The following is a 25,010-nucleotide window of genomic DNA, read 5'->3' as shown; positions in this document are numbered from 1 at the left end:
CACGTTAGTAATTGTTTGTGCGTCTGTCAACGGTATAAAAGAGAGTTTTTCGCACCTACGAAGCCGAATAAAAAAGAGGTAGATCCCTCCTGGTGGTTTTTTCGGAGGTCTGCAACCTAAAGCCGAGGACTCCTTCACAACCTTTTTTAACGCATAAGAGGCGATCCGTTTTTTATGGTGGTGGGCGCTAGTGGAAAAAACGCCAGCGTGGGCGGTAGCCCCTGGGCTTAACGTCCTGAAGACGACGTTTCATGAACAACTTTTAGCCAAATTATACAAAACGATTCAACCTCATTTCTGTAAGTGAGTCCTAACGGAGTCGTTTAACCGGGACTTATGATCCACCGCGTATGGTGTTTTAGACTAGGCTAGGCCTATAGTTCATAAAGTACCGGTCATAGCGGCTATGGCTTAGGCTATGAAAAAATTTACTTTTTGCAGAATACATGAAAGTATATCCCCTCTCCGACCGTACTGGTACAAACCACACTCGACTTAGCTCTCATTCTTATCTGATGTTAGACTTGAAAGTGAAAGGGTCACTTATTGTCTCGCCCTGTACAAATAAATAATTGTTTATTTGCAAAATGAAAACGTTTAAATTTCACGTTTTGATTTCTATTGTAGTTTACCGGTCCATACTCGACAAAGAACCCGTTGAGGGCGCCCAAAGTCTATCAAACCTTAACGGTTCAAAACACTTTAACCCGAGGTGTGGTTGCCGAGGAGAAAAAGAGGTCGTAGGTACCGCGACACACACACAACGGTGGCGCCTATAAGCCATTCTATAAGAGTCGGAAAAAGTCACGACATCACTTTTATAAAAATACCGAGTTAAAACTTGGCCGGGTATCCAAAGACACGAAAGACCCTGTAAGTGTCGTCAAAAAACTCATAATCTACAGCAGAGGTGTTATATCTCTAATGGCTGGTTTGAACATTTCACATACTTCAAATTCCCAACCCTCGGAGTCTATTCTTTACGCAGGTCCCACCGACAAAAGTGCTCATATATATATGCGGGTTCGGGTCGGGTTGCGGATCCTGTGCCGACGGGTCGGGTCGGGTTGCGGAACTAATTTGTAATATGTGCGGGGGGCGGGTTCGGAGCGGGAGCGGTTCTTGAAAATCAGACCCGTGCAGGACTCTGCTTTGCAGGGCACTAAATACAGATCGAGTTCACACCGGAATAAGTTCCCTGAGGGAAGATTACGCAAATGAAGCCGCTGACGTCACTTCTTCTTCTGCTTTGGGTTTACTGGCAGGCCGCAAACCACTTCACGGTGTATACTGCACCTGAAGTCCCCGGAGTTGGGGACTGCCTTCAGTAGAAGCTGCTGGGACTCCCAGCAGCTTCTACTGAAGCCTTCCGAGTAAATCTCCAGAACGCCGAAACCTCCTCATCTCCACCGCTCCCATGTTTTTTTTTGTGTTGCCATAAGTTATTCTCTCTCTCCGTTGGTGCGCGGGGCTAATGCTAATGCTAATCATGCTACTGCCATCAAATACAATGGCGGCTTCATAAAACTTTTCCGAGTTTTACGGTGCGTGGTTTGCAATTCGCCCAGCCAATCTAAATTGGTACTTCTTTCCCCCCAGGATAGTACCACCTCTCTAGCAGGCACTAAAAATGGGGGGAAAAGTTCTCGTAACTAAGTAGCCTACTCTTTGTTCGAGTGAGCTCGTGAACTCGTACCTCACACTCAGGGACCTATCTATCACATACAGTATTTGCAATATCTGAATTTAGTCTTTCTTATAAAAGAAGTATTAAATATGCATTACAACTGTATTTAACTTTAACCTAAACCTTCTCTTTATGCCTCTAAATATGCATTCTACAGATATTTATTAATATTCATACATGTATGTACAACAACATTGTTTGTAATGTGAATTTATTGAAACCTCATGCACTTTTCTACTCTTTGCACTGGTTGGATGCATTTCATGTAATCTTTGCAATGAAAATATAGTGTAATCTAATCTAATATTTACTTGATTATTTGTTCCATGCCAGCATAAACTTCTACCTTACTAATTCAAAATATTGTACTTTGAACTTCACGACATTTGCAAAATCAGGATTTATTAAAACTTGTAAAATATGATGGTGTTTTTATGAATACATACAATACATGAACAGGATAGTCAATTATAGACTATTTCAAATATTTAAGTAAGTCATTTCAGATATATTGAGGCCTCAATTACAGGTTATTTTTTAACTTCATTTAGCTGAGTATTACTTACTTGCATATAAGTTACCTTTTCAACGCAACAGATTATTTACAGTTTAAGTAAAGGATCTCAATTATTCTTCCATCACTGATCACGGGACTGCTTGGAAGGAACTTTCCACCTCCTGAAGAGAAGAGCTGGTGGCTCAGGAGTAAAGATCAGTTTTTTCAAAATTGTGTAGACACAATTCCTGGAACAACTCTTCACACACACTATTTCTAAAACTCACACAAAATGCCATAACACGTATGGTCTGGATCCTTTGTAATTGAAGGCTAATGAATTCAGTTGAGTGTATAGACAGTTGTAAGCTGATTTGATCCTCTGTCCACAGGCGGCTCTGCCCTCAGTCCCACCTGACACCAAACTGTCCAAGCTGGACATTTTGGTTCTGGCTACTAACTACATAGCTTTCCTGACGGAGACATTGGATCAGGGACGGACACAAGCTGAGCACACCTTGCCCTCCCAGCCGGGGGGAAATCTGCATCCTGTTAAGGTGCAATCATGCTGAGTGCATTACACTGAATGCTGCTCTCAGAGAGGAGATTATATGACTTGCTGATACATACATGATTATCCACTTAGGACACTGTTATTGGGACAAGCCCTATCGCACAGAAAGATTGGATAAAGATGCAACTGTACCTATACCAACAGCTGTGCATCATGTCAGGTGGCTGAAACATATATTACATATTATTATGATTTTGAAAAAAGTTAGATAACTTGGTTATGTTATTACATTTTAGTAGTCTAGATAAAACGACTAATGAGAACTAGAAAGTCCTAGCTCATAAGAGGATAAAACATCCCACTAATATAACCTTTAGTTGAAAACCTTATTTAATGTGGTTGTATCTGTATAAATTCACTTATATAACCTGAAAAAAGTCACTGATTAATGATAAGTAGTTGATCTCAGCTAATTACAACAGGCTAGTTCAAACCATATTACCTTCAGATCATGAACTTATTTGATTTGGTTATAAGTACATGAAAACTCTAATATTACCAAGATGACAGATTTGTATTATCCAGTTTTAAGTACATAAAACCTCTTATAATTTGTTAAGATTATTTTGCCTTTTGATTATTGTGACCTTGTAAAGACAAGAATGAAACACTCCAAGTAGACAGTCCTAAGTTCTGGGACATTGATCTGCTGTCCTCTGCACCAAGGCATTTAAAGCCCCTGCCCTGAAGTCTTCTGCCACTTCTGGGGCGGCTGTGGCTCGGGAGGTTTGACCCCCAAGCCCTGCATTAAACATGTTGAGTATCCTGCCACTGGTGTCTGAATGTGTGAGTGTTTTAGTTGTACTGTATGGCAGCCTGTGCCATGAATATGTGTGTGAATGGATTTATGCTGTCTTGTCATTTAAAATATTTAAGTCATTGCAAGGACAAAGATTGTAGAAATCACCCTAATGCTCCCTAGGTCTAGGATACGCCTGAAAATTTCTATATATATATATATATATATATATATACAGTACATATATATATTTCTTTATTTAATATAGGAAAAAACAGTCGACTACTGTAATGGCTCAGGGCCTTCACTGGGGCTGTGACCGAGGTCCCCTTCTCTTCTGAGGTAGGTTGGGGCTTCCTGTGACATTAGGGGAATACTAACTGTAATAAAAACAACCGCCAAGAAGACATTGATGCAGGTATTCTTTCAAGGTTGAGTAGCCTGTGTGTAGCACGAGAGATGTAACTTGGGACAAAAGTGGCATATATGTTGCTATGGGTTGTTTTTGCGTTTATCAAATATCATGGTGCTATTTCTATTTGCATTAAGAGATAACAAAATTATGTTATTTCTCTCCTCAGAAGTGGCCCATGCGTTCCCTGCTCTATTGTGGCAGCGTGGCAGAGCTGCTTTCAGGAGTCCCAGTCAATCAGACGCCTATTCCCGGACAGGATGGAACACACCCCCTAACCCCCCGCCAAGAAGTAAACAAAGAGTGATAGCTAAGAGGGGTCCTTACTTTCCCCCTTCTCAAATGTTAATCAGCTGCCATTGGGAGCATAAGAAGCTTCTATCTGAAGTATGTCTTTATCTGTCAGTAAGAAGCTTCCTCCCTTCTACATTCACTGTAATGTAAATTATGTTGCTTAGGTAGGCTCTGCAGTTTAACTTTAAGAACACTACAGAAAAAAAAAATCTAAACTTTTGAGCCATCAAAAGTAAAAGGAAGGCAAAGATTCACATATGTTGGATGGAGATGGACAATATGCAGTTACAATCACATTTTGAGCCAAGTATGTTGAAAAAGTGTAAACCTTTTCTCATTTCATTCAAGAATTGGCAACAGCTTATTTTTCTTTATTCCTGTGACTATTATGTTTGTATCTGCAAAAGCCTGTGTGTGTGTGTGTGTGTGTGTGTGTGTGTGTGTGTGTGTGTGTGTGTGTGTGTGTGTGTGTGTGTGTGTGTGTGTGTGTGTGTGTGTGTGTAATGGACTCACAGATGTGCAGTGGGAGGGTGTTGTGGGAACACAGCTGCTGTCTAACCTTCTTCTTNCATAATTTTGTCGTGGTCCCCTTTATGTTGACCTGGTTTTTGTTCCAGTAAACTGCTTCCAGCGTGTCGAGCAATTACCGCGCTGTCCATATAACAGACAACTACGCGAGAGCTGCTCCTTTATGCCATCCATATATATTGTAGTTGAGCCTCGTAGCAATATTGAATACGCGTAAAATGTGACTAATCGATTGTTGTAAGATGACCAGTGAAGCGCCTGTACGATTCATTTAATATCTGACCAGAAAGCTACACTCGTTAGCTATCACGCTAGCGGACTTATTATCAAAGCGACTTGTAGCAAAGTACACAAATATATCATTTTTGAATCCTCTGTTGTGGAGAGCAATATCCCCACCAGAGAAGCGAGTGAGATCTTACACACACATCTATAGACAGAGATTGAGGCTACCGTTTGTGTGGAGGTATTCTGAACTGATGATTCTCAACAATCAGCGGCGTTGGTACGCTCGACATCACTGCGAGACGCTGATCTCTAGAAGCCACAACATTTAGCCTCTGCACTGCACCGGAGCCACACCTCAACGGTTGCAAGCCATATAGACAACATTCAGAAACGATGATATGCAGAGACCAAGCAGCAAACAGCTAAATATTTTGTCTGACTTACACCACAAAAATCTACATATAGACAAAGATGGTTGTTAGGTGCAATTATTGCCATTGTTCTATATTCGAATGAGATAGTTAGTCGAGTTGTTCCGCACCCTGACGAACATGCGTGTAATGATGCCACGTTGCCCTCGCGCGCCGCTGTTAACACACAATCGCGCGAGAGGGCGGGCGGGTTTACTCACGGACAGTCTGGCGCCGTGTCGCGCGCGTTTGTGGTGTTGACCAACACGAGAGAAGAGAGCAGAGAGCGCAGAGAGGTGTATACGGACTCGTATGCGACTGTGGTGTGTGAGAGATCACACGTCGGAGAGCGCGAGAGCGCGCATCTCGTCAGAGACATCTCAAACGAAATGTGACACAAGAGAACTTGCGAGGAGCCAGAAAGTGAGACAGGACTGCTAGAAGTCCGCCGACAAAGCAAAGACGCGCACATATCGAGAGTATTGTAAGGTCTTCGGACCCACTAAGATCATAATGATTGTGGCTAAAAGCCTCAGCTGTAAGCATTATCTCTGTCTGACAGTACATGCATTTCACTATCGCTGATACATTTAGTTCCTTACATATACAGAGTCCCGATATCTTAACACGAACAATAAGTGTCAGAAATCGAAACTTCATACCACATGAGGAACCACTAGCGCGCCCACTCCCCTGACTCGGTAGGACCCGCGAAGGGACTAGTGGACACAGAGAAGTCAGGATACATTACTACGTGCGTTCTGCGCCGCGAATGTGCCGCCGCAGCGATGAAGAACCCCATCTCCGATCTCTGACTTCTATGCAGTCTGAGAGACCAGTTATCCGTGGGAGTAGACACTCCGACAGGTATACGAGGACACCAGATCAGACGCAACCCCTTTGTGCGGACGCACTGTCGTTTTAGGGCGACGTGAGAGAGAGCTTCGCGATCATGCCAGCCACTCTACTTGAGCTTGTTCATGATGCAGCGCCACTAGAGTTTTCAAGTGCGAGGAGAGCGCGAATTATTATGCCTCGGACGATTTCAGCCAGGGGTGTTGATTACTGCTATTGGTGTGTTCCAAGCAACCGCGAGGCTCGCCTCACAGACAGTTTGTTGTAATCTCGCGCGCACATCAATCTATAGGCGCTATATTAGTAATCACTAATGAATTGTTAATTGTCTCTGTAAGTTCGACATGTATAGATAACCATGCATGTACACCACCGCGTCTATCTTTCTTATAGGGTCAAACTACACAATACATCAGAACACTATCTACCTAGAAACAATGAGGCGCAGAGATGTTAGAGTCTCTGCGAGACTGAGTAGTGTGAACAACGGAGGCCGCGCGCGAACATTCTATATCAAATACTCTGCGAGAGAATATGTAATAGTACTTAGCCGTAACAAGAGACAAGTTAGAGAGAGAAGCGCCAGAGACATCATGATTGTTAATGTGTTATTCACTGCCAAAGTATGCAGAGGTCCATATATGAATATTCAACACGTAGCTCTAGCAGTGCTTGTCACAAGAAATGAGATAGAGAGTATGTCATCGGTCCATATATGGGCTCGTTACTTGAACAGTGGGTGCAGTTGCCTTGTCATGATGCGCACACCGCGACATTCGGCACTTACAGAATAAGGATCAAGGGTCAACAATAAGCACGACATAGCCGGCTGTTTTGCGTATGGCTGTGTCCTTTAGTTGTGGAGCCCAGTGTTTCCCGAAATATTGTCCATCAGGTCACACTGATCATACAGTCCAATAACTTTGTTGTTATTAGCATCAGGGTTAGCTTAGTGTATGCTAACGAATATAAAAAGCTTTTTCGTACAACCATCTGAGGTAAAGGCACATCTTTAAATCATTATAGTTATAAAGAATAAGAGAAAAAGTAAACAGGTATAAAAATACTTTCATGACAGTACAAAAAAAGTTTGTTATTAATAAACTGAAGTATACTAGTTTGAAAGGGGAGTGATTTGTAAAATATCCCATAAAGACACACACACATAAATCTCCTTATCAAGTTCTGTTTCACTATGGGTGTTGAGAGATGTATCCCATAGATCTCTTAATGTTTGCACACTCAAAGTGCACCAGATTTGATGCCTTTAATCTTCAACATTTAAAAATAAATACATTCACCCGGGGGAGCCATGCCCCCATACCCCCCTAGAGGAGTGAGTTAGGTCCCCCCCCCCACTTTAAATCAATGTTCACATGGATAGGAAACTAAATTGCACACACATCTTGTTCCAATTATATTCTGTTTTGGTGGTCATGCCACAACCGTGCAACGCATACGCGAGTCATGGGCAAGATACGATACTGGATTAAGAGGTTGCTTATCTCTTTGCACAGCATGAAAAGAAAGGCCAATGAATGGGCTGTGATTTTAGTATTTTTAAAAGCAGCGCGTAAAAATTTGTACGGCCCTCGGAGATGTTGAAAAAATTGAAATGCCTTGAGAGGAAAAAGGTTCCCACCCCTGTTTACGGGCCCGTAGCTACAAATATCACGATGCCACCTCTTATATACTGAATAGAACGGTCACACATTGAGAGTATACATATAAGAATTAGATCTATATTAAAGGTAATTTACAGCTTAATCATTAATTCTAATTCTTGTGCTGCTGCTTTTCATTTAATTTAACATATAGAAATGTATCTATGTAACTAGGCCCAAATCCAAGACTTCAAATGTGCCTGAGAGGGCGCCAAGATGGTGTCCTATGAGTGAGGTGAGAGCGGTCAGCACGAAAGGTCAAGAGAACCGCAACATTATGAAGAAAGTGGAAAATACGGATGACAAAAACTAGTCGACTTGGATCAGATTTGCGTTTGTCGAGGGTACTTCCGTGAAGAATATCATTGACTAGACCTTATCAGCTGCACTATTTTGTCAGCTCTAATTGTCTATACATCCCCCAGCAATTGAGGGTGGGAACAGTTTCTTAGTCTTATGTCTTATCTCTTAGTTTCAACAATGAACGCTGTGAATGCGAGTTTAACCTCACATTGAGATTTGTAAAGCTTAGAACATTCTTTTGCGTCACATTGGCATTATAGTAAGTTGTGATATGTATGAGCCAGACACGTCTGAAGTAGACGTCACCTAAAAACATAAATCAACAGAGGTGACTAAAAATGGCAACTGTATTTCAGTTTTGGCACCAAAACTGATGCCTGGTTGCCAGCTGGCAACCACTTTAAAAAGTTAGCGTTGAGCCTGCTGATGCGTGTGCTGGTGGTGAGCCTGCCCATCATCATGTGCGCTGAGGAAGACTCACCCATGTGCTGCTCCAATAGAAGTGTTGTCTGTGAGAGAACTCTCCTCCGGCAACCCTAGTCTGTTCTGCTTCAGGACGAGCTCACGAACAGACTTCAAGTTGGGAATCTGTTGGAAAATTACATAGGTTTATTATAAGCAAACAAAGGAAAACTAACTGCTTAACATTTCAAGTCACTTATCACTCACCCCCGTAGGCCAATAAGCTCCAGCATCTTCATCATTGCTGACTGAGGTCTTGTTGATTTTGACAAGGTCCCCGCTGAAGATCTTCCTCAAAAACGCAACACCAATTCTTCACCCACTCTTTGGACTAGACAGCCATGGTAAGTTCCACACAGGAGACACACCATTCAAGTGAAATCATCGCGCTTCTCTATTCCATCACATGTCATTGGAAGCCACTTTTATCACACACAACGACTTATATACACATAAGTATAGTGGACCATCCCCACATGACGCAATCCTGGGCTGAAGTGTCTTGTCCAAGGACCCAATGACATGCAGACCGCGCCCTGAGACACGCGTATGTATCAAGAGACCACAGCTCCTACTGATTCTGAAGATCAACTGCAGTATAGCACCACCTGAGCCACAGAAGGGCTGACTGCGTAGACTTAAGTACAGGTATCTGGGAATTGAACATTGCACTACATATGATAAAATTTCAGGAGTGAAACAATAATTCATAAACCATATATTAGACACGCCATCTTTGCTCAGAGTGTGAGAATTTCTCAACCAACATTAACGCACGAGACTAGTCGAGGTACCAGGGGGGGAGGAGCGAGAGATGTGTGGAGACAAGGCCAGTACGACGGCATTCGCTGTGAAGTCCAGGCATGGTTTGGCTTGTGGGCTTGCGCAGCATACACTCTTTGTAGGGAAGCTATACTGCCCCTGTACATGAGTGAGAGTGAAAGGCCTGCTGAACAATAATAAGATACATGGCCGGACCATGAAGCTGAGGTGCGGAGAAGGGAGCATCTGGTGTGGACTGCTGTCTGAGCATTTGCAGTTAGCTGCAAAACACAAGTCGTTTAAATTATTTAATTGGGGGATGAAGCGCGCTTGTCTGTGTGCGCTATAGGGAACGAGTCAGTTGGGGGGACTACATGCCATCAGTCACTTTAAACCTGTGGTGAAGAAGTACGTTTTTTAGACTATTGCAATAAAAATACTATTTTGGGCAGGAGGTGAGACGGAGACGTCTGACAAACTGCCACGACTTAATTACTCTCTTTGAGTTTTGGTTTTGGTTTTTTAGAATTGTGGACATCCCTTAAAAAAAGGTGCAACAGAGTCGTCTTAACTATTCCACTTGCGCGGGCATTGTCAAGTTAATCTCCAGTCTTTTTTTGAAGATCCCTGTATTCCCTTCATTAAAGGTAAGGGTAGGGTAATTCACTCAGAAACACTTGTTACCATTCCATGGAAATGCTCTTAACATCCCAATAGCAATGAATACATTAAATCTTATGAAAATAAACAAATACAATATTTCATCTGCGGAAGCCACGGCGCTGTAAAAAGCAAGTCCAACATCTGAAGCCGGCCCGGTCAAGATAATTGGATGCCTACCCTGCCCTGTCAGCCCCTTCCATCTCCATGCACAAACTTATCTCGTGCCCTCAATTTGTCCATGGGTGTGTTCGTGTGTGTGTTGGAGGAGGGGCTCTGTAAGGAAGTCCTGGAAGGAAGGGGCAGATTTTTTTCGACTGTGTACTTTCAAATTCTAGCGCACTCGAGCTTGTTTCTCCATTCTTACCTTCAAGTCCAATTTAAAACAAGCTGAATTTAAATCGACACTCAATCTTAAAAAGGGAAGTCCTGAAAGTTAGAGCCAGAGGAGGCAGGACAATCCTCTGACAGTACTCACTCTCTGATGCGCACAGCGAAGGCCAGCCTGTTCTTGGCGGGGGGCAGGGGCCCGGGGGGGCGCTGCTGACTCCTCTGGATGCGAGTTTCATCACGATGCTTCCTGTGGCTGTCTTTCAAGAAATCTTCTAATCGTTTAAACTTTAATGGTTTTCCTTTTGATATCTAAAATGGTGTAGACATGGGAAACATCCAGCAGTACATTAAAACAAGTAGTATGCACAGTTGAGCCTGCATCACGTGACTGTTAACACTTTCTTACAGCCTGCTCTCTTACCTTTCTCTTCTCGAGCAGTGCTATCTTAGCCTGAGTGGCTTTGATGGCCTGGTATGCTTTCCTCTTCTTCAGCAGATACTCAGGAACCAACTTGATCACCTTCTTTGACCTGCCAACAGGAGCACACACACTGATCAACAGATATACATGTGTGTGCATGTGTGTACATGCAGCTTCAGCTTTACGTGTGGGGATTATGTAATGTATCCAAAGAACATACAGCATTAAACTACCAAGAACACACTACAAACAACTAGTTTCGGATATTAACTTTAAATCACGCCATGATCTTTCCGTGGAGTGGACTCGTGAAATCCGGATTCTGCAAACTTCTTCTAACCATGACAACGGCTTCTAACAATCATTGCGATCAATATGGCTTTAGATTCAACCGGTAAAACCTTGACTTGTTACAGAGACTCGGAACAAAACAAATACAAGCAGATAAAGAACGGATTGCGATAGATTACATTGAACACAATTACATACTCAGTTTCGGCCATGGTGGTATCTGGATGGTCAACAGTCGCTCGGAGATGACGTAAGAGCAATTCGAGTTTTATTTTCCCGGTACTGCAGTTACTACAGTGCCACCCAGCGGTCACGTCACATGTATACAGGACAGTAAAACTGAGAATACAACCAATATGGTCCTCAGCCTTTCTGAGATAAAACCAGCCTGTTTTATTGACAATGATATGTTCAGAATTCTTCCCCTGCTTTCAACTTATTGATGTCTAAAATAAAATCATGATATCCGTATCTGTGGAAACGCTGTAAGTTGAGACTCAGAGTAATATAATAGTAAAGTGTTCAAAACATATAATCACTATGTAAAGGTCGTCTCTGTCATGTTTTTTAAGAACATGATTACAAATAACACATACGAAGCTTATCAATATGACACATTCATAAACAACATCAGGCCATTATTAACATCCAGATGCTTCTGTAACAATAAGGGGTTGACACAGTTGTATGGACTCATTCTGTACAGTAATAAAGTGCGATGAAAGTCTCTTTAATGATGTGTAAAAGTACATTAAAATATGTAATGCAGAGCTTAATGGAGACGCATTGTATTGTGTATGTGAAGATAAGACATTTCAGTTTTTAACAGCTTTCTTAAAAAAAAAAAAGTTTTAATTTTAGGCTAAATAATGTAACTCCACACAATACGTTTCAAACATCAGGATATGTTGCTCAGACATGTATTTATCACATGATTTAAGTATGGTGACATGAAAATGAACAGCATGCCCGAGATTTCTGCTCAGATTTGAATTCCCATTTGCTGAACTGGAGTTAAGCTGCAGAACAACCTGTGAGCTTAAATTATTATAGGCTTAATGCTTTGGCTGTTTACTGAAATCGGCTTTTAAAAAAGTGTCAAATAGCAGCACTGATATTTTTCCCTCAATGCAAACGTAAAAAAGGAAAAGGTAAGTGGATAAACCATGTTTAAATGTGTGACAAAAATATATACCAAAGCTTCAAACTAAAGATTAGCATAGTATTAAAAACATTTTGTGGTTGAGTGCAATTTAAATCTCAGTGTGATCAAATATGTGTTTATAACAAATAAAAGCTTTTTCCCTTTGCTCTGCTGCCCCTTCCACCTTCCTCTCCCCTGTTGCTCCCCCTTGTCCTCCTTTCTTTTTCTGTCCTCATTAACTATTCTCAAATGTTTTGTCTCCTAATACAGTTGTCCTTTCTCTACTGTTATCCTCCACCCTCCCCTCTTCTTCCTCTTCTTCCACCCTGTCCTCCTCTGCCTCTGAGTCTACATGGCATCAGAGGCCTGGCCAAAGCAGGGGGATTGTGGCCTCAGAGCTCCATAAATCCAGCCTGTAATCAACATGTCCCGGCGATAATGAGCAGGATATGTTCTCACCTCCCAACATGGGAGATGAGTTGTCTTTACATGGAAGCATGAGCAGTAACACACACAGCCACAGAGCCTGTAAATAGAGATGCACCCGTGACTAGTCTGATAATGTATGTCATATCATATGAAAATATGTGATTAACCAAAATGGTTATAAATATTAATATAAATATTAAGAAATAAATTGAGCTTGAAATATTGAAGTGGAATCCTGAGTGTAAACTGTGAAAATGATATAGTTTGAAAAGCTGCAAGTGTTTAGTTTAATATTAGGAGTTGAGCAGTTGAGATTGGTTTAGATTGTTGAACTTCAATAAAAATAAATAGACATTGTTATCAGTTTATGAAGGAGCAAATAATTTGAAAGCCCATAAAACCAAATTCTGGAACTAGAAATGTTGAGTACTTCCTCGTATTTAGTTAGAATTTAACATTGTGGATCCAACTTATTCAGAAAATTATAGATGCCAACTTACATGTGTTTTGCAAGTTGCATAATGAGCATTATTGCTTACATGAACAATATATTTAAGCAACTGTTCGGCAGAATTGGACCCTATTGGATTGGTTTTGGCATCCTTGGGGGGGGTTTATAAATTGAGCATATGTTTTTCCAGCTGATTTTGTGCCTCAATGTTTTCTGTGTTTCTTTTGCATTCGCTATACGATTTTATCAAGCTTTCACTGTCATTCTGTAAACTCTGCCTTAGTAGTCAGACCCAAGCATCTCCAAATGAGTCATCACTACACACAGGAAGTCGGGGGGGGGGGGAATTTACAGTGCTGGCCTTGAACATTGGGCTGTTGCGTATGGAGCGGAGCCCATCTTGTTCAAGGCGGAGAGAACTTCAGTTTGTCTGCTCCCATCTGATGCATGCCTTTCCTATCCACCCTGCAGACATATCTGTGATTTATTGGTATAGATTTCAATGCCGATCACTCACGTCAGCAATTTGTACTCATGCTGGTAAAAATATGACACTTTGTAATTTCTCAGTTCAGATTGAGAAACTTCAAATACTTTGAAAAAGGAAGACAGTGGAAACCTTGCCTTGTTTTTTAATGCAAGTTGTTGTCCAGTGGAACCTAGCAAATATAAAGCTTTCTTTTCAACTATTTTAGTTACATTTATTAATGTGTGGTTTTGTGACTATTCATAGAGCAGAAGTAAGATATGTTAGCTCAATTTGGTAATTAGCTAAGTAAGTATATCACTTACTTATATTTGGTATATATCAGTCCACAAAGTTTGATCTACAACTGTTAACATGGGGTCTCTAGAAAAAATATCAAACACACACAAGCTGTTACTGACTCCGTTTACTCAAAGAAGAAGGTTAGACAGCAGCTGTGTTCCCACAACACCCTCCCACTGCACATCTGTGAGTCCATTACACACACACACACACACACACACACACAGTCTTACTCAATATCAAGCCACACTTATTGTTTTTACTTCGGCTGTGAGTGCTTGTGTGTGCTCAGGATGAGTTTCGCTTGTTCTCGCTGTATCTGCAGCTCTCAGCAGCAACGAGCCTCGCAACGTCCCGACCAATCGGAGCACACTGGTTTCACAGGGAGGGGGGGGCAGGAGCTCCAACAAGCCGTGTAGGACAGAGAGTGAATACACATACTATACAGAGATGCTGTATGAGAAACCAATGTGAGTTTGGAAAATTGCACAGTATAAATCTATTTTAGTAGANCAGCCACCAATTGTGCAAGTTCTCCCACTTAAAAAGATGAGAGAGGCCTGTAATTTTCATCCTAGGTATACCTCAACTATGAGAGACAAAATGAGAAAAATAAATTTTTCTCATTTTGTCTCTCATAGTTGAGGTATACCTAGGATGAAAATTACAGGCCTCTCTCATCTTTTTAAGTGGGAGAACTTGCACAATTGGTGGCTGACTAAATACCTTTTTGCCCCACTGTATCTTGCACTGTATTAATTTCTATAAACAATAATCTGCAATCTTCTAGTATTGGTACAAAATGGTGGTATTGGACATGCTCTGGTTCCGTTGGAGTCAGAGTGGTTCGGCCTGTTTGAAGCTTGTACTTTCAGAATTCGGCCTGTGTTGAATTTGTATCATAATAGCATCCCAATTCCATAAGAACCTAGATCCACTTATGGCTGGTGACTTGGAAGTGTGCTTGTAAACTGGCTATTTATGAAACAATTGAGTCTTATGCCTCATTTGCATAACCCTCTCAATTGTGGGGTATCAAATTGCTAATCAGGCTGTCAACGATGACCGGTTCACGGGAGAGGAAGTCTCAGCAGAGGTATTGGATACCGCCCCCAAAGGCCAAATTGTTGACAGATTCAAAGTCATTTGGTTCTGAGATTGGTTCTGTCTGTGACCAATTGGAAATAAGGTTTTCTAAGGTAAGAATATTTTTCTATTATAGAAATCTGTTGATTGGTCCAACTCCACAACCACCCTGCTTTGTTGGGAAAGTCTTCAACTCACTCCTATTCTAGAGAAGCGTCAATCAATAAAATGACAAGAAGAAAATGGGGGACAACAAGACAGTGTTGATTTCAAAACTATAAAACAATAAAAGAAGGCTGTGCAAGTGTTTTGCGAAACAGTAAATATATTAATGATGAACGCCAAAAACTCACTTTATTAGAAGTTATTATGATTGTATTAATCTTACAAGAGAAAATCTTAATTCAGATGCATACAATGCACCATGATTAGTATAGAGTAAATAAGATATATGTTTGTGTACTCTTACTTTCACCTAATTACTTGTTTTTCCCAGCAAGTAGAATTTCAGTGTCTTCATCTATGGGGTCCCATGTTGCCCAGAAGGTGGTGCAATAACCTTGACAATACACTTTCTTGAATTTTTTATCTTGTTCTACAAAAAAGGTTTGACTTGTGGCAAAAAAGTGTCAACACAAGTCGAGAGTCCATAAAATAGCCGTAAAAGACGACATATTTGACCATGTGTTGAATAACTCAAATGATTTACTGTCTCTTATTGTTGATGTTACATATTGAAATAAAAAAACAGATAATTGTGTTTCTTTATGCTCAGCCTAATGACAACACAGTGTAGGCACGATGCATGCTGCCACACACTTCTTACAATCTTTTTTAAAGTGAGCAGCACAAAGATTTCTAGTACTAATTACTGTAACTATATGCACGTTGGGCCTTATTGATTTATTTGCAGACTCAAATATCGGCATTATTAGCTATACAGAAGATGTTAGCATTCATTTTTAAAAGAGAAAAACAAAGTGTCAGGCTTCACATCTTAGATCAGTGGTATGCTATGATGTGAATCACTGCAAATTGGTTATAATTATGAATATCAGTATTCCTTGTGTCGCCTGTAAAGCAATGCCACCGCCCCCTGTGTTGTTCCACTGATTATGGTCGGCTTGGTATTGGGAAAACATGCAGAGTGGAATGAGAAGCACAACAAAGTTAGTTGAGGCCTATCCTGTGACAGACAGTCTTTAAGGCCTATACAACTCTCAAAAAAGGAAGCTCACCGTGCCGCAGCACAATATCTTCCTTCTTATGATTGAAATGTCGTGTCAATAGAAAACAGACAAGCTTTTGAGACGAATAGGATTGTTTTGTAAGCCTCCTAATTCATTAACAAAATGTTTCATTGTTTTTTTGGCCCTAAACTCTTAGGTTCTCCTCCTGCAGTCCCCAAAACAAGCAAGCTAGGAACCTTATAACTTGGGAATGTAAATGTGTGTTACTGTTAGTGTGGTAGCAGGAGACCCCTCCAATGCAATTCATGGTTGGATATAGAAAGGCTTGGAGAGTAACGGATTACATAATCAGGATACAAAAAAGGTAACTGTATTCCCTTCAGTAACATACAGAAATATGTAATCAGTTTACTGTTACTTTAAAAACAAAAATGGGGGATTACTAGCAGGATTACAATGTTACAAAGACACTAAAAAGATCATATAGTGTCTGTTGTAAAAGGATCAGATGTTATCTCTTCTCTGTAAACTGTACTGTTCTGTAGGCTAATACTTTAAGTGTGAATCTATAGGCTACGCCTACTGCCTGAATCTGCTTTATGGTTTTCACTTTCTTTGCTTTATTTGATCTGCTTTTAATTCAGTTGGTGAACCTATGTTCATAAAATAGTGTGTGTGAGCTTAACTGCGTGTATTCAACAAAAACATTTTCTGCCAGCTCAGATTTTATTTCTGCTTTTTTAAACTGTAGTATGTGCTCATGTGTTTCATTGTTGGTGTACTGTTTTACCTGTGGAAACTTAGTTTTATATTTTGATACTTAGATTAGGTTACTGATTACTTTTTTTAAAAGGGTAACTGTAACGGAATATATATTTTTAAAGTCACCCTCCCAGCACTGGGGAGTATCGCTTTGCCTATTGAGATGTAGCAGTGTATCCCTTCTAGGTAATAACATGTCTATGATGTTCAAGTCAACACATATTTTAAATAGATTTTTGATAGACAAAGAGCTTTGTTCACACGAACACATCTCACTTCTCCTTTTCATAATTTAAGATCCCGCAGCGTGGTTCTGTCAGAGATTGGGCAGAGATATGATAGTGTGGCTGTTTGTGGCGACATCGACACAGCATGACGTACTTCACAGGTTTCAGTGCTGACATACTCACACACTTTTTATAATCACACATCCTTTCTTTTTTTACTTTATTTATTTGATATATTTTTGCTTTATTTTGCCAACACTTTTGACAGGCTCTCTGCTTCCTCTGCCAGGAATCTCTCCTCTCTCCCCCCTCCCTCCCTCCCAAAAAAACAAAAAGATACAAATAATATTCAAAAAATATAAATACATGATAATATTTAATTTTCACCCGCTTAAACTCTTTCCTGACTTACAAAATAAAATAATTGTGGATGTGACTGTTTTTCTTATGTGATCAATTAAAAAGAAATCAGTATTCAAAATAGTGAACCACCTGGTCCCCGTTACCAGACATAGTCAACAGGATCACCGAGCACACAGAAATATGACATCTACATCAAAGTCAAAGGTGACATATCTAAAGCAGAAATTATGTGTATATACTACAGTTGTTTCTGCTGACAGCCAACATTTAAATAGAAAGAGACAATGATAAGAGTAAGAATGTTTAAAAGGCCTCTCAAGGCCCAAACAAAGGAGAAAATAAAAGCAAATGAAATCAAGCTGTGTCATCATCGCTTTTTATAATGGTTAATTACTAACTTAGAACATATAGGTTCAACTTTTAACATAGGTGTTATATTAGGACACTGCAACACGATTTGATTCACCTCCAGTGCTTTTATGCACACCATATGTTTACAGTGTTACTATATACACATAGTTCTTTCGGCAAAATTATATTAAACGTAGATTTATGGTGATGAATATTAATATAAGAGGCATTTCAAGTTGTGTTAGGGTTAGGGTTAGGGTTAGGGTTAGGGTTTTAATTTCACTGATTCCTATTACCCTTCTGGTCCCTTTTATCTGACCATTCTTTTCAAGGGGTTGACATGAGCTCATGTGATTGGTCAAGAAGCTTTTCCCTCTTAAAGGTAGGGTAGGTAAGAAAGGAGAAACCAGCTCGAGTGCGCTAGAATTTGAAAGTACGCAGTCGAAAAAAATCTGCCCCTTCCTTCAGACTTCCTTACAGAGCCCCTCCTCCAACACACACGAACGCGCACATGACCAATGAGGGCACGAGATAAGTTTGTGCACGAGATGGAAGGCTGACAGGCAGGTAGGCCATCCAGTTATTTTAGCCGGGCCGGNATTCCCAGAACAAATGACCATCTACACTTCTAAAAGGTGTAAATTAATAATCCTTTTTCTCAAAGCAAGGTTACATCTGTGAGTTGGATGTAGAAGTGTCAGAATCAATATAGATGTTTTTATTTTTAAAGTAAATTCAGATTGAACATAGTAAAAACATGTAAATTATAGTGTCCGTCCAAAGAAAGAAAATTACTTATAGTGAAAACCACCCTTAAATGATGGTAAGGTAGACTAAAAGCTTTAGGAATCCAAACTATAACATATAATAAGTACCCTGTATCAAGATTGATGCAAAACAAGTGACATTTAACCTTTTTAGAGAGATTTAGCAAAAGAAAACACTTCTGGGGTCATTTGGGTGTATTTTCCATATCTCTGGCCCCCCTCGGTCGATGTTGACGATTGACACCTCTTTTGAACCGTTAGAGCCAATGGAATCGAGGGGGAGTTCCAAAATCCATCTAAACATTACCATTGAGGATTTAGAGTAATGCACACGCAGTTTGCCCAAAACCGGAAGTCCCGTTACACTCTACATGAAAAATATGCTTATTGCCATAAATGTTATGATGGAAGGGTTTCCTACACATAGACTTTATTTGGGCGGACCGCCCAGGTATATTAACGTCATATATCGAAAACATGTACGTCTGGGCTTTGTATATATTGCACTGTCCATTAGATTACTAGTAGGCAAAAAGTAGAAAACACTCTGATTGGGGTGTCTTTCACTAAATAAGGCAGTCTGCGTTTTAAACCTGCAAAACAGGCTCTGTTGAATGAGGGCCTGACGGAGCGTGAGAAGATGTTGAATAAGCAGGGAGCGAATAACCTTTTATTAATAAAATGAACTGTTGTTAGAGAAGAAGACTTTGTTTGTATTTATCTTAATCCAAATAAGCCTCAAGTCAAGGGCCTGACAACGGACATGTTTAACAGCCAAAAGCCAAATTATGCTAGCATGTGAGAGAAAGCAAACTGAGCAAAGTTTTTCAGAAAGGTTCTTATCTTGTAGGTCTTGATCAGGCATAAACAAAGAAAAACAGATCACAATGGAACAGTTTTGTACATTCTTGAGCATTATGAAGCATTCTATGAAGTAGACAATACTCGCTAAAACGCTATCAAAATGGATTGTGTGAATGGAGGAGATTAATATTAGCAGATGTATGAAAAACTTTAAGTACAAGTCCAATTGTCGTGCTGAAGAGGGCTACATGGGTGCAGACCTGATTTTATTATTATTAATTAAATATTACACTGGCCCTGACTGAGAAAAAGAAGATAAATAATAGTTTATATTAATAGATCAGACATGGTGAGAACTTGGAAGGCCATATGTGAGTCAAAGCTACAAGCAGCTGTTCAGTCAACAGGGGTGTAGGCCGGCTCCTACGCAGAGTATGATAAGCGGCACATGTTCCACGTCTCGGCGTGAAAGATTCATATGACACACTCCTTCTGAGGAAATTAACAGTGGGGAAAGGTCACTGCACCTACTGCTCAAACCCAAAACCTCCATCTGTCTTTCACATGTTAGAATCCTGATTTAGTTTTCCCTTTCTCTTGACTTTCTTTCTCTCTCACCCTGTCTAACTTGACAGCTAAGTGTAACAATGTACCAGTGTCGTATCTGAGACAGATGTCAGATAAAGGATAAGCACTCTTTTTTGTATAAATCAACACAAATCCTATATCCCTCCAACATGTGATGTGTCTGTAGCAGCCTTCAAGGTATTCAGAGAACACCCTGGAACACTCGGATAAAACAAACAAAAAATCGAATTAATTATATAAATAAAATGTAAATTAAATGAATAAATAAGAATGGTATCTGTGTTGTTGATCTGTAATATTACAGTGGTACGTTGATTTGTTTGTCCTTCTCGGACCATGCACTACGCATTTCAGTGGTTTTGTGTTAGAAAAGAAAGCAACCAATCAGATCTTGTTCTGGGTCTCTGAGTAGAATATCCTTCAACCAAGGTATTCTATATCCTTGATAGAATGCCCTGGCCCTCACACTGAATGAGAGCGTACGTTTGGATTGACAGTTTGATCAACCAATCATATATTGATTTGTAGCCAATGGGCGTATTCTTTCAGAGTTTCCCTCGGTTCCAGGGTATTCTAGAAGGCCCGATAGTTCACTGGTTCGAGACAGAGGGTGTTTCTCAATGTCGAGGACGCTTGCTTGGTAGCACATGTCTTCGGAGTCACTTCCTTCAGAAGCGAGGCAAGAATCCTTCCTAGCCTCGGAAAACAAAGAATTGTGGAACAGGTTAACAGGTGTGCAGGTGAGCGTCATATGCGAGGCCCCGCCTTAAATGGAGCGCGATTTCCGCCTTAGATTTGGAAATTGGTCCGTGCGCAAAGCATTGTGGGGATTTTAAGAATTATAAAAAAGGCAGGCACTGACTAAAGTATGAGCCATTATTCCTCATTAAGAATTGTCTAAAAAGTAGCTAATGATAAACAACTAGCAACCAGCGTAGACATAGAACGTTGTTTCCATGATGTCAGCCCTACTTAGAGCTAAAGTACTTTCCAGGGATAAACAATAAACTCAATCTGTTATTGGGTGTTTATTGTAAGGAATATAAAACCTAATAAATGGACTTAGCTTGTTTTGAATCTTTGGGGATATATGCTCTTCTAGGTCTTGAGGACACATAATTGTCTTATTTATAGGATATTAAATAGTTTAAAATCTTAATCTTCCTATGTCATGCAGGCTCATTTAAATACACCGCTCCGGATCCAGTATCTCCAACAAGAGCTTGAAAAGAAGATCTGCAATATTATTCTCGCAAACCAATCAGAGCAGGCTGGGCTTTCTGTTGTTCTCCCTTAAAAAGGGATCAGCACTATGTGAAGTGTTTCAGTCAGAGGAGGAACACAGGTATATTCAGTCAGACAAAATTAGAAAAATAGTGTGTTCTTTGAACAATAAAACCTGTAAGCATGTTCTATTACAAACCCTAAACTGAAATATTAACCTAAAAAGGGAAATGATATTTCCCCTTTAATGAAATATACTACATGTATTCTTTGAATAATGCCAAGTTTTGGCATTTTTAAATCATATAAATAGGCAAACTGGGATCAAATACTCGATGTATAGTAAAAAATCAAACCTATGATATATGCAAACAATACCTTCTATATCTTAATATGTCAGTATTTGATTACCGTAATTTTCGGACTATAAGCCGCGCCTTTTTCCCCATTTTTCGAAGCTGCGGTTTATATAACGGTGCGGCTAATCTATGGATTTTTACAGCTATCGGCCACCACCTTTAACTCTATGGGCTCTATGGCCGGTCCGCGGACCCCCACCTTTAAGCGGCGGGTTCCAGCAGGAAAGGCTGGAGGCCGGAAAAGAGTGAGACAGGTAGCGCGCAAAAGTAAAAGTGGAACCGAGAGTGGTATGCCACTGCTGCGGCTTATATTCAGGTGCGCCTTATAGTCCGAAAATTACGGTACATAAGACAAAGAATCAGGTATTTATTCGGAAATACAATGTTAGAAAGCTAATCCCATACTTTACAGTACAAATAACACTACAATGCTGTTTGACTTGTAAGTCAGCCTTAGTCTCAGACGAAATAAATGAAGGGATTGTGTTGAAGAAAATTCTCAGTGTGTACAGTAGTCTGTTATATTATACAAGATTTAACTGGTGCATGCACATTTGAAATTCAATTCACCATTAAGTGTGAAATATTGACAACAACACAGCAACTGTATTCTCAAGTCATTCAATTCTATATGAAGCCTAAACCCAAAAACATCCAAGAAAATGACAAAGAGAACACTGTGGGAGTGCAAGGGTGAGAACAATTAAAGTGTTGCAATACACCATAGAACTGAACGTTATCATGTGATCATTTACAATGAATATATGGAGAGAGAAAGAGAATTTTAGAATCCAAAAAAAAGCATTGTCTGGTGTTGAGCGCTGGGCCATGGCCAGGAGCTTTCTTTGTGAAGATCCCTTTGGCACATTTTGTGATCAATTAAACCACATTACATAACCTTGGCTGCAAGATATCAAAGCCTGTTTTTAGGTCCATAACAATCAGCGCAATATTAGCATTCCTGACAACAGCAGTTTTAGCCTCGTCACTTGTAACAGGAGACACTGAACTCAGACGAGCGCTGATGTTTTTCTACAGCTACATGCCACAAACTGAGAGCCGAAAAACTGGAGAGACAGAAAACCGGTTACAGTGTTGGAGGAAAGACATCTTGCATAGCGAGATGCTTAACATTTTAAATATACCTTAAGGTGTGCAAAGAAACCTGTAGAACACCTTGCTTCTATTGACTTTAACCATGCATACTTCAGGGCTTATAGTTGAAGGCCCTGAATGTGTTTGGCATTTCTAAAAGCTTCTAGAGAGGCCTTTTAAATATTCAAATGTTTTATGCACCAGGATCACTACAGGTGATTGACATAGATGGCAAACCTGCTCTTAGCAATTAAGAGTTAAGTATCTCGATAGACAAGATGTCTTGTGATTCCCATGCTAAAACACAGTATGTTGACATCTCCCATCTCTTTGTGTTACTTCAGTTAAGAAATATAATTTCATATAGATTTTGCATTTCCCTTAAGTGTCCTTTTATCGCCCTGAAAGTAGTAGAATTCCTGCTCCGATCTTAATTCTTCTGAGCTATGTTTGTTCTCCCTCTCCCTTGTATCTAGACTTTGCCCTCGCTGAGGTCATTTGTAGCTCAGGAAACAGATCAATAATGAGTTCAAATTTACTGGCAAATGCTTACCTTGTATCCTCAGTGCCATTCAATCCAGCCTGGGATTTGCATTTGCCTCCTGCAGAGTCAGGTTGCACATGTCCACGATGCTAAGGGGGCTTCTGAGAAACACATCAGCAAGAGAAAAGACAAAATAAGTACAGGTGTCGGTGCAAAACACACTCATAAAAACTGGCAGTATATAAGGGAGGGTTTATGCTTTTCTTGGTGAGTAGGTTCTTATCAGGAAGAGGTGAAAGAAGAAACTCAGATATTGTACTTTAGTGAAAGTAGAAATACCAAAGTCTAGGAATACTCTGTTACAAGTAAAAGTCCTGCATTCAAAATGTTACTCAAGTAAAAAGTACAAATGTATTGGCATCTAAATATACTTCTAGTACCAAAATGACAGTACTCATTATGCAGATTGGCCCATTTCACAATCATATTTATTGTATGTTTTGATTATAATGATTGATGCATTAAAGTATTTATCAAAGCTGGTAAAGGTGGAACTAATTTGAATGACTTAATGTACTGCTTGGTAGCATGTGAATTGAAACCAGGTGTTACTACAGTCTTATTTAAGTGTTGATTATCATTCATCCAAATCTGCAAAGTATCTAGAGGTATAAAATAAATGTAGTGGAGGGAAATGACAATATTTACCTCTGAATTGTAGTACACTAGAAGTACAAACAAGAATAAAATGGAAATACTTAAGTAAAGTACAAGTCCCTCAAAATTGTACTTACGTACAGTTCTTGATTAAATGCACTTAGATACTTCACACCATAGGTGGCATGAATGTACAATATTTATAGATTGTGACAATATGGCAAACCATCATTCTCATTTCAAGCATGTAACATGTGTGTGTTGTTGGAAGGAGCATCGGCTAATACGCATGCTAACGTGCTCTAGGATTTAATGGGAAAACAACGACTAGTGAAAGCAGTCTGTTAGGAATGTAAAACAACAAGCCCACAACAACGACAAATGAATGAGATGTTTTATTAGCGTATATTACACTTTACAGTCGGACCTAAACAACTAGCTTCCTAAAAATTAGTTTTAAAGTCACTGCTAGTCGAAGTGATCTCACTAAACTCGCTAAATGTTTTTTTTTAAATTAGAAAGATAGCTTACCGTGTCCGGGGGTCTTCATTTTTATTCGGAAATGTGAACTTCGGAGACGAGTCGTATGGTTTTTCTCCACACGGTAACGAACAGTAACGTTTGTATTATCAGTTCCACGTACCATGTAGTATCTACGGCTCGTTTTCTCGCTCAGCCTGTTGACAACTGACTAACTGCACTCACTTCCTTAAAGAAAAAAACGCAGCAGTTTATCAGACCAGAGTAGTCAAGCCCGAGCCGGGGTATAACATAACTGGCTGGCGGTTTGGGTTGCCAATCCATTTCTCGGCAGAGCTTCTTTAAATGCCTTGAGCAGATGAGGCAGACGTCAGAATGTAAACAGAGTGAAATATGAATAAATTATTAATTTCAGTGTTGCCCAGTGGCTTATCAATGCAAAGAAACAAGCACAATGATACAGTAAGGCACTGTTAGCACATTTACAGGGCTTCATAATTGATCGCAATTCCTTCAAACATATTGAAATTACTTGATTTCATACATTCAATGTATTGTAATTAAACAAATATTATGTATTATTGTAATGTAGTCAATCTATATTTTTCTGTACTGTTGTTATTGTGGGATTTTTATCATTTCATTTCATTACTTTATTTGT

At 40.0% G+C, this 25,010-nt stretch overlaps 1 protein-coding gene, 1 long non-coding RNA gene and 1 pseudogene across 2 annotated transcripts in view; 1 reads left to right on the top strand and 2 right to left on the bottom strand.

Annotated features, from left to right (window-relative positions):
* Positions 1 to 4,466, top strand: part of LOC104954367 (transcription factor 24-like) — an 11,855-nt gene extending 7,389 nt beyond the window's left edge. Inside the window, exons 2-3 of the mRNA XM_010781458.1 lie at positions 2,553 to 2,740; positions 4,078 to 4,466. Of these exons, the coding sequence (XP_010779760.1) occupies positions 2,553 to 2,740; positions 4,078 to 4,215 (326 nt within the window). The 3' untranslated portion in view covers positions 4,216 to 4,466. The remainder of the gene's footprint in view (positions 1 to 2,552; positions 2,741 to 4,077) is intronic.
* Positions 4,467 to 8,522: 4,056 nt separating this feature from the next.
* On the bottom strand, positions 8,523 to 11,390 carry LOC104954366 (60S ribosomal protein L7-like 1; annotated as a pseudogene).
* A 1,209-nt stretch (positions 11,391 to 12,599) lies between these two features.
* On the bottom strand, positions 12,600 to 24,533 carry LOC104954361 (uncharacterized). The gene is made up of 3 exons (XR_799328.1): positions 24,401 to 24,533; positions 23,282 to 23,373; positions 12,600 to 12,611 (listed from the first exon to the last, which is right to left on the bottom strand). It is a non-coding gene; the product is annotated as an uncharacterized lncRNA (long non-coding RNA).
* Between the last annotated feature and the right edge of the window lie 477 nt (positions 24,534 to 25,010).

Source organism: Notothenia coriiceps, unplaced genomic scaffold (assembly GCF_000735185.1).
Source record: "Notothenia coriiceps isolate Sejong01 unplaced genomic scaffold, NC01 NC01_scaffold00023273, whole genome shotgun sequence".
Taxonomy (NCBI): domain Eukaryota; kingdom Metazoa; phylum Chordata; class Actinopteri; order Perciformes; family Nototheniidae; genus Notothenia; species Notothenia coriiceps.
This window is presented reverse-complemented; position numbering and strand designations above follow the sequence as displayed.